Source organism: Phoenix dactylifera, chromosome 14 (assembly GCF_009389715.1).
Source record: "Phoenix dactylifera cultivar Barhee BC4 chromosome 14, palm_55x_up_171113_PBpolish2nd_filt_p, whole genome shotgun sequence".
In the NCBI taxonomy this organism is placed as follows: domain Eukaryota; kingdom Viridiplantae; phylum Streptophyta; class Magnoliopsida; order Arecales; family Arecaceae; genus Phoenix; species Phoenix dactylifera.
In genome coordinates, this window is record NC_052405.1 from 12,693,102 (window position 1) to 12,702,722 (window position 9,621).

General features: G+C 46.9%; 1 protein-coding gene and 1 non-coding gene across 2 annotated transcripts; both read left to right on the top strand.

The window, feature by feature from the left end:
* The first annotated feature begins 3,101 nt into the window (after positions 1-3,101).
* On the top strand, positions 3,102-8,351 carry LOC103702934 (ankyrin-2). The gene is made up of 4 exons (XM_008785576.4): positions 3,102-3,385; positions 5,368-5,643; positions 6,414-6,551; positions 6,672-8,351. Exons 1-4 carry the CDS (start codon positions 3,209-3,211, stop codon positions 8,214-8,216), a joined length of 2,136 nt encoding a protein of 711 aa, XP_008783798.4. The 5' UTR covers positions 3,102-3,208; the 3' UTR covers positions 8,217-8,351.
* On the top strand, positions 5,812-5,933 carry LOC113462463. Its single transcript, XR_003384866.1, has one exon. It is a non-coding gene; the product is annotated as a U6atac minor spliceosomal RNA (small nuclear RNA).
* Positions 8,352-9,621: the final 1,270 nt, after the last annotated feature.

The window sequence follows — 9,621 nt, forward strand, 5'->3', positions numbered from 1 at the left end:
AGATAGACAACCATCAAACAAAGATGACCTTATGTGTCATACACGATGTGCCTTATTTGATGGCATTCATCTCTTGATGGTGGTGCCGTAGCCTAAATTGTGTCAATCTCGAGTAGCTCAAGACTGTAAGAGAACAAATCCTCTATGGTGTGTAGTTTGCATCATAAATAACTATGCAGCACTCAATAGCTGCCATCAGAAGATAGACAACAATCAAACAAGATGACCTTACGTGTCATACACGGTGTGCCTTGTTTGATAGTCGTTCATCTCTTGATGGCGGTACAGTAGTCTAAATTGTGTCACTCTCGAGTAGCTCAAGGCTGTAAGAGCACGAATCCTCTATAGTGTGTGGTTTGCATCATAAAATACTGTGTAGCACTTAATAACCGCCATCAGAAGATAGACAACTATCAAACAAGATGACCTTACGTGTCATACGCCGTGTGCCTTGCTCGATAGTCGTTTATCTTTTGACGGTGGTTATCAAATATTGTATAGCATTTTGTGGTGCAAAAAATTTCGGGTGGCCATTCTGAGCCATGACCACTTTTGATGGGGACAAAAACTCCAAGGTCGCTGGATTTTTGTGGGTAGTGAGCTAAGCGAACTGATGCCGGAAGCTATATCATCCACCAAACTTTGGGAAGTGCATGCCCTCTCTCTCTCTCCCGACATTTCTTCAATAACTCTTTAAGGCATGCATAATTTTTTTATGATAAGAGTGAGAAGGCTAACAATCATTTCAAAGAAATGTTGATGAATCAAAGTTGTTTAAGGTTTTGAAATTCTTGATCAAAACTTTGTAATATTTGAACTCTTAAAATTATAAGGTAATTAATTGTGGAAGAAATATTCAAATTTGACCCAACTTATAATGTTGAAATTGCGCTACAGCTATGGTACTTATAAAGTTAAGATTCGCACATGCAAAGAGAAGGATTTTCAGCTATGATTCGAAAACTATAAAACTCTTCCTTTATCGGGCTTTATAAAGCTGGAGTTTCATAATTAAGAGCTAGAGAACATGGCCGCAAAGATTTCTATAAATTTTGGTATAATAGTTTTAATGACCCAAATCTCACTTTTCTTCTAAGTTAGATTTCTCCTTTACCTTTATCGAGTAGTCCAACAATTTTAATCAAACTATTATAAAATGATACAACGGGGTGCACCTCATCGAAAAGTGATGCCAACGGATGGGAGGCAAAATGGATCGTCCTCCTCTAAAGTGGAACCACCCAATTCCTGTCAAGCAGACCTCAGAGCCGAACAACCCCCGAACAAGTAATGACGTTCCGGGCCCGAGCTTGAGGCGCCCTGCAGGATCGACCAAGAGTATCCACAATGACGCCCCTCAAGCCGGGCTCGGGACGCTTTGCAGGATCAACCAAGAGCCGAAGATGCTCCATCGACCGTAGGTATCCACAATAACGCCCCGGCCCAAGCTCAAGCCGCCCTACCGAGCTGACCTCAGAACTGAGCAGGCTGGGTCGACCTCAGAGTCCGCCGAGCCGACCTCACCGAACATATGTTGCTACCTCCAAGTCAACTCGACCTCAGTGCTCACCAAGCTGACTTCGTCAAGTAAATGTTGCGGCCTCCAAACGAGCCCGACCTCGTCCACAGCTGAATCCACGCGCACACCTACGCCCGCATACGTGGCCGTACATTATAACCTCATTGCGCCATACTTTACTTGCTGGTCACTCCACGACATATTGACCAGGGCCATACCTTGCTGCCAAGGGCCATACCCTGCCACCTCTGTCAACATCATGCTTTCACAAGAATGGCCTACGCCGTGTGCCTCAAGCGACCCCTGGTTACATGCCACCTGACCAAATGTCATCTCCTCTTATGATGAGAACGGGTCATACCTCCGCCACCTGGGCACCTCTGCAGAAACTATAAATAGCCCACATCAAGTAACATCTGGAAATTTTTGGGGACCAACTAAGATCCACTCTAACTTAAATATTGGAGGGCCCTCACCGGAACCACCGGTGAGGCTTCGTGTAGGTACATCGGTGCGTAGGAGTTGACACTTTTTCTCTATCCCCACTGGCAGCTCCTCCGACTCGGCCGGCGAGCCACCCTCAGGCCAGATTTCAACCACAACACCAACATTTTACAAATTTCAGTTAGAGATCCAACAACATTGACAAATAGTCAAATAAAAAAAAACAAAGGAAGAAAGAGCATAACTTTCGATCTCATGATTTTTAAATTTTAATCTAGAAAAATAGTGACTTGATATGAGCAATTCAATTCATTAAGATATGGCTATATTATGAGGAACACTACTACACTAGTTTGCCATATGTACCTAAGTTCGCACTCTTTTCTTTTAAGATAGGTTTCTTAAATGATTGTTCTGAGGCCAATTGATTTGTTTGGGCAAAAATATGGTTAGTTTGAGCAATTCCAATTCATCAGTCTTACATTGGCAATCAAGGAGTCACGAATAGATGTAATAGATAGTTGGGTGCCATGATAAATCCATATCCATATTTGATCATGAGCAGTGAATGACACAATTACCTTTAGCTTATTATTATTATTGTTATTATTACTTTCCTTTCACATGGTCCATTGGATATCTTCTCGTTCCGTACACTATAATCTGATGTACCAAAAAAAAGAAAATACAACACACCACCCAAACCCGGTCCAATCCGGTCTACCATGCACCAGAATCAAGAAAAGCCATTGAGCCGACCCCGGACCCCAACCTAAGCCGAGCGAGACCAGCTTGTCCCGTGGGTCCCACTCCCCAGTCCTCTCTCCAAGTGCACGTCCTCGGTGAAAGTAAAAGCTCTCCATTTTCCCCACTATAAATACCTTCTCCCTCCTCCCTTCTCTCTGGCGCTCTCTCCTTTCAAGTTTCCCGAGAGAGAGAGAGAGAGAGAGAGAGAGAGATGCCGGATGCTGCCGCATAGGGCGGCGATCGGCGGTCGAGTGAGGGGGAGCGGTGGAGATCGGCAATCGTCGAATTGGGTGGAGGGGGGGGGGGGTCTGGATGACGGTGTTCGGGTACGGGATGGTGGTCGCCGGCGGCAGTGGAGGGGGAGGGGGAGAAGGGGGGACGGTGGGGAGACAGCAGGTGTGGCCAGTGGACTACGAGACGGAGGCGGCGTCGCGGAGGCTGGTGGAGGCGGTGGAGCGGGGTGATCTGAGGGAGGTGGCGGAGTGCCTGGCGGATCCGATGGTGGACGTGAACTACTCCGGAGCTGTGTGCCTCAAGTGGCGGCGGGCGGAGGTGGCGCTCCGGGAGGAGGTCCCCAACGAAGTTCGCGTCGAGTACGAGGAGCTCCGCACCGACGTCTCCGCCCTCTTCCTCGCCGCCCACTCCGGCCACCTCCCCCTCGTCCGCAAGCTCCTGGTACCATTCCCATCTCTCTCCCCCCTTTTTTTCTGAAAAAACTTCGATTAAATCCGATTTTTCTCTTTGTTTTCTAATCTCCAATCGCTTTTTTGGGGGGAAAAAAAAAACCCTAATCGGAGACTTGAGTTTGGATTTTGGGCATTTGATTTTTTATAGAAGAATTATCGGTTCTCTTTGATATATTTTTCCCTTTTTTAAGGAAAAAAATTTCCTGACTTGACTATTTTTCTTTTTGTTTTTTTCGTTTTACTAATTTTCCAGGATTTTTGATATTCCTACCCTCCTTTATTTTACTACCTCTTTCTCTGACTCCTGTGAGGCCGCCCCGCCTATTTAGGCACATAGTTACATTTAATCAAATAATAACTCCCTATGAATTTATCCCGAAATGTTTGACGTTTTTCAGAGCCTGTCTACCGTTACGGAAGCCCCTAATTCCGTGCACTTACTGCCTCCCTATGCCGTTAATATACGATTACGCCGTTTTGAACTCCAACGGCTCCGTACGTTGCCACGTGGACTCCCTCTGAAGGAGCATCCCGTTCGAAGGTTCCAAGCGGTCAGGCGGCTCCCTCCTTGACAAGGATCGGGATAGTCTCCAGTCCCCTCCGCATCTCATCTTGGATATATCTTTTCCTTGATCTAATTAGGTTGTTGCAGGGATTATTAGGGGGGCAAGAACACACCCATCTCTACTTATTAGCACGTATTTATGGGACCCATGCGTTTGATACATCCGCGTAAATATGCAAAGAAATATTAATGAAGGATTTATAATCAAATCCCTCTGTGTATCTCTAACATTAAATAAAAGAACTTTGCAGCCCTGTATGCATCGAATCATGCTTAATATAAATTATAATCATAGTGTTAATAAAATAAAAGGGATGGTTGATAATGGCAAGGGTCCCTTGCTCTTTAATGAGCATATTGTTAGCAGCTGGAGCGAAATGGGATGGTTTCCTCTTGGTCTTCGCTATTGCTGATGAATGATACGGTGGTACCACACCTCATACGGCGCAGTATCAGGGCACCATTAGATCCAGACCGTCCATTTTCTATTCCACCTTTTTTCTTCTTCGGTGCACTGGCAACTCACACATGTCGGGCATAAGAGCAGCAAGTGAAATCAGAAAAAAGAAGATAACACAAAGCATGAGGTATCGTTACGTGATCAGCCCAGATGAAACCTCTCAGTTAGTCGCGTTGTTCGCTTTCCTATAGGCATATATGGCTGGCCTCCGAGAGTCTACACTCAGCTAAGAGCCTGCAGATTGGCCTATTTTAGCTATGCTGCATTAGCGGGCCTCCATGGCATTGATAACTCGTGGCGTCCGTGTACTGCCATCACTGGCCATTAAAATGATGACCTCCTGCATGATCTTCAATAATTGTACCAGTGCACCGTCACGCATTTGCTGCGTTAATTATCGCATTTGCTAACTTTCTTTTGAGGTTAATTACATTTCAGCCGGTTTGTTTTGTTCTCGGCCTGCCTGATTTGGCAGGCGTCTCTGTTCGCTGAGAGCGACCGGTGAGTACAGAGCGAGTGGAAAAGGAGCACGGGAGGTGGGTCGATACACGCACATTCTCACTGTTGCGAGGTCTTCTTAGCCGTACGATTCGCCCGTACGCCTTCTCCTCCTTTACTCCTGTATGATTGCCAGCTGTCTCCTTTGGAAACACTCCCCTCTGCCAGGTTCAGTGGGATCCATCTTGGTCGGTGCCGTCGTCCCCATATGGATCAGACGTCTCTTTTTGAGTTGCATACACCTTTTATCTCAGCCCACGTTGGTTGTAGTTTGCGATAATTGAGGGACCCCTCCCAGGTGCCTGGAATTTGGACCTTTACAGAGAGATCTTGCTGGGCTCGTATCTTTCTTTGGGGCCATACCTCAATACTGCCGAGTTCTTATCGCTTAGCTATGGTTGTATTGTTTTCGTGCGACGGCTTGACTGGATTGTTTGGTTGGGAGCAGGGGGCGGGAGCGGACGTGAACCAAAGGCTGTTCAGGGGGTACGCGATGACCGCGGCGGCGAGGGAGGGGCGGGTGGAGGTGGTAGAGCTGCTGCTGAAGGCCGGGGCCTCGCAGCCGGCGTGCGAGGAGGCGGTTGTGGAGGCGTGCTCCCACGGGCGTGCAAGGCTGGCGGAGCTACTCATGGCCGCCGACCTCGTCCGCCCACATGTCGCCGTGCATGCGCTCGTCTCTGCTGCTGCCCGGGGGTTCGTCGACGTCGTTGACACCCTCATCAAGGTATGGATATCATCACCTGCTCATTGTATGTGGTTCATGCCATTTTACCAAACCCGGTAAGGGTATTTACGTAATTTGAGGTTTGCTAGAGACCTGTTTTTAGTCCCACATCGGATGTTTATAAATACGCGCATGGCTTTACAAAGCAAGAGTAGGATCGTCTGTGGCGTGTTCGTTAAAAGGAGAGACGGTTGGCATCTCCCCTGACAGGGACGGGAACAGCCTTCGGGCTTTCCTGTTACACACGCGGTTAAGGCTTCCCGCTTCGGCGGATCTTACCCAATTTTTTTTTCATATAAAAAAGCATAGTATGGGATGTAAATTAAAAAATAAACTTATGAAGCCCACAACCGAAAAGTTCGTGAATCTACTTTTAAATTATTGAAATAAACTTTTGGAACGAGCAGAAAATTATTGCAAAAGATTTGTGCGGTATGGTAATAAAAGGGGTCAATGTTCCCAGAAATCCTGCTCAAAAATTTAATATTTTTTTAATTGGGTCATCACTTAATTAGTTTAAAATGTAATTAATTCAGTTGCATACTCGGCCCCTTGCGAACATATGGAATAGAACTTACACTTTGATTCATATATACAGCAAAGTCATAATTAAAATACAAAACATGATAATCCATTTTAGTATGATTTACGGTGCATTTAACTACTTATTTTTTTAATTAATAGATTATAACAAGTGTGGATGCTCCAGTAAATGGTAGCCTAATACAGTTTTTAGCTCAATTTACGAATGCTGCTAATATCTACTGCAGTGTGGGGTTGATCCAAATGCAACCGACCGCATGCTACTCCGCTCATTGAAGCCATCACTGCATATCAACGTCAACTGTACGGCTCTCGTCGCCGCCATCGTCAGTCGGCAAGTCGCTGCCGTCCGACGATTACTTCAGGTATGATCATATTTTGTTCGCTCACTTACTAGTAGCCAATGCAAAGATAATAATAATAGCTTGTTTATACGATCCATGCACGAGTCTTCGACATAAATGGTCGATACTGTTTCGATCCAGGCCGGAGTGAGGAAGGACGCTACGGTGAGGTTGGGTGCATGGTCATGGGACACTGCCACTGGAGAGGAGTTCCGGGTGGGAGCCGGGCTTGCCGAGCCCTACAGCGTTGCCTGGTGCGCCGTCGAGTACTTCGAGTCTACCGGAACTATACTGCGGATGCTCCTCCGGCACTACTCCCCCAGCACCGTGCACTTGGGCCGGGCCCTTCTCCATCATGCCATCCTTTGTGCCAATCCGCGTGCCGTCCACATCCTCTTAGCATATCGTGGAGTCGACCGTGAGCTCCCCGTGAGAACCAGCAGGAACAATGAGTTCCGGCCGATCCACATGGCCGCCCGGCTTGGCCAGCCTTCAGTCCTGCAAGTCTTGATCCAGAAGAGGTGCGACCTCGATTCCAGAACAGAGTCCGGGGAGACTGCGTTGATGCTATGCGCGCGGTACAAGCGTGATGAATGCCTTAAAGTTCTTGTATCGGCTGGTGCCGATCTCGGCCTGGTTAGCTCCTCTGGCGCTTCGGCTGCATCGGTTGCCGCTGCAAACCGGTGGGGCATCGGCTTCCAACATGCCGTCCTCGATGTTATGAGGTCAGGGAAGGTTCCTCGATCGAGTGATTCATCCGTCTTCTCTCCGTTAATCTTTGCGGCACGCTTCGGCGATGCCGAAGCTTTGGAGGCACTGCTGATGCAACCAGAGGTTGAGATTGACGAGCAAGATGAGAATGGCTTCTCGGCTGTTATGGTTGCGGCTAAGGAAGGCTACGTCGACGCCTTCCGCTTCCTGGTCTTCGCCGGTGCCAATGTGGAGCTAAGAAATAGAGCAGGGGAGACGGCGATCAAGCTTTCTCAGTCGAACAGCAATTCGGATCTTTTGGAGCAGGTGATGCTGGAGTTCGCTCTCGAGAAGGGCGGTGCGGGGGGGTTCTGCGCTCTGCACTACGCGGCTCGACGTGGAGACTTGGCTGCGGTGCGGCTTTTGACGGCGAGGGGCTGCGACGTCGGCGTGCCTGACGGCGATGGGTACACGCCGCTGATGCTGGCGGCGAGGGAAGGCCATGGAGCAGTGTGTGAGTTCTTGATTGCTTCCGGTGCCAGGTGCAATAAAAAGACTCACCGGGGCGAGACCGCGCTTTCACTGGCGAGGATGAATGCTAAATTATTTGGCAAGGAGGCGGAAGATGTGATATTGGATGAGATGGCGAGGGTGTTGGTCTTGGAAGGGAGGTGTGTGAAGAAGCACACGAAGGGCGGCCGGGGATCGCCGCATGGGAAGGTGCTGAGGATGGTGGGGGCCGCAGGGGTGCTGCGGTGGGGCAAGTCGAGGTGCAGGAATGTGGTGTGCAGGGAGGCTGAGGTGGGGGGGAGCTCGGCGTTTCAGAGGAAGCGGGGAGCAAAGAAGGATGCTTTTGAGCCTGGGCTGTTCAGGGTGGTGACCACCAAGGAGAGGGAGGTGCATTTCGTGTGCGAGGGTGGGAAGGAGATGGCTGAGCTCTGGGTGAGGGGGATTAGGCTGATCACAAGGGCAGCATTTGGAAAGGGAGAGAAGTAGGTGGTGGAGGGTTCTTTTGGATGATATGCTGTAAAGAATGGAGAGAGAGAAGATGGACTTCAAGTCCAAGTTTTTAATTTTTTTATGTGGGTTTGAGTGGTGTATAGTTTGATCTTAGATAAACTATAGATTTTAGTGGCGTGTGAAATGGATACCGGATTTGAATCATCATTAGATCGAACTTTAGGACGCGTTTGGTTCGCAAGACAAGGAGCAGATAAAATAGAATTAGAGGAAAAATAGAAAAATGCTGCAATTTTAACTGAAAATTTTAAGAAGATGAAAAATAGCTTTTTTTATGAAAATAAAATTTTTATATTTTATAAAAAATAAAAGCTCCTAGGACATGAAAAAGTTTAAATTGCACTTGCTAAAAATGAGGATAATTTTTTTCGAAAATACTTTTAAATGTTGAGATAGAATGAGATAGATTCTTTTTCTTTATTTAAAATATAATATATATGTTATATAATTTTTGAAAGTATGAAAGTAGATATTCAAACAAACATAAATTATTCTAAAATATACCACTTTTTTTTATCAATCAAATATGCAATAACTATCTGCTCAAATATTATATATTTTAATATTAGTTTTTTTTGAAAAATATTTTGCTGAGAATTTTTTTTTTTTCATCAACCAAACATCGAAGGATACTTGACCGGTAAAATAAGAGCATTGTCGTTGGAAGTACATGCCAAGGCGAAGATGCAAACGTAGCGTACAGCTTCTTGCGATGCACAAAGGCCTGATGCATCACGAGCATGATCTAATTGGACCAAACAATCCAGTTCGGTCCCCAAACTTGAGACCATCCGGACCCAAAAATCTGACACGATGTAGATCGCGCAGAATAGTGACATACAACTGATCATGATACATTTCAAGTAAGCAATGTCTTCAGTGATGTTAGCATATCTCGTGCATTCGTGGTGCGAGATTCGTGTACGACCGCGAAGGAGACTTTGACATGTCGCGGGGCATTGTCGTCTATAGTGGGATGGCATGATGCTAAGCCACCAATAAGTTCCCTTGGCCGTTGATATCTATCAGGCCCGGTAAAATTGCCACCGGCCACTGAATCAGTTTGGCGCAGTATTACATGCGACGGGTGCTTCAGGCGAGATCAATTATACTAGAGAGTGATTCGGCTACGGTTATCAATTGGGTCCAAAATGGTCTGAACAGTGTCAGCAGAGTTCATCCCTTGCTCCGCGATATTTGGATGATGGTAAGTGGGAGTGTTATATTTCAGGCTAAAGGACGGCCGACTGGGTGGCGGCATATGTAAAGAGCCAAAATGGCCCAAGCAGTGTCAGCGGAGTTCATCCCTTGATCCGCGATATTTGGATGATGGTGAGTGAGAGTGTTATATTTCAGGCTAAAGGACGGCCGACTGGATGGC

Bases quoted from the DNA above. Each gene is read 5' to 3' on its own strand.
- LOC103702934 (XM_008785576.4), top strand. From the start codon at position 3,209: ATGGTGGACGTGAACTACTCCGGAGCTGTGTGCCTCAAGTGGCGGCGG. The intron at 3,386-5,367 runs GTACCATTCCCA...GGTTGGGAGCAG, and splicing joins CCCTCGTCCGCAAGCTCCTG to GGGGCGGGAGCGGACGTGAA. The intron at 6,552-6,671 runs GTATGATCATAT...GTTTCGATCCAG, and splicing joins CCGTCCGACGATTACTTCAG to GCCGGAGTGAGGAAGGACGC.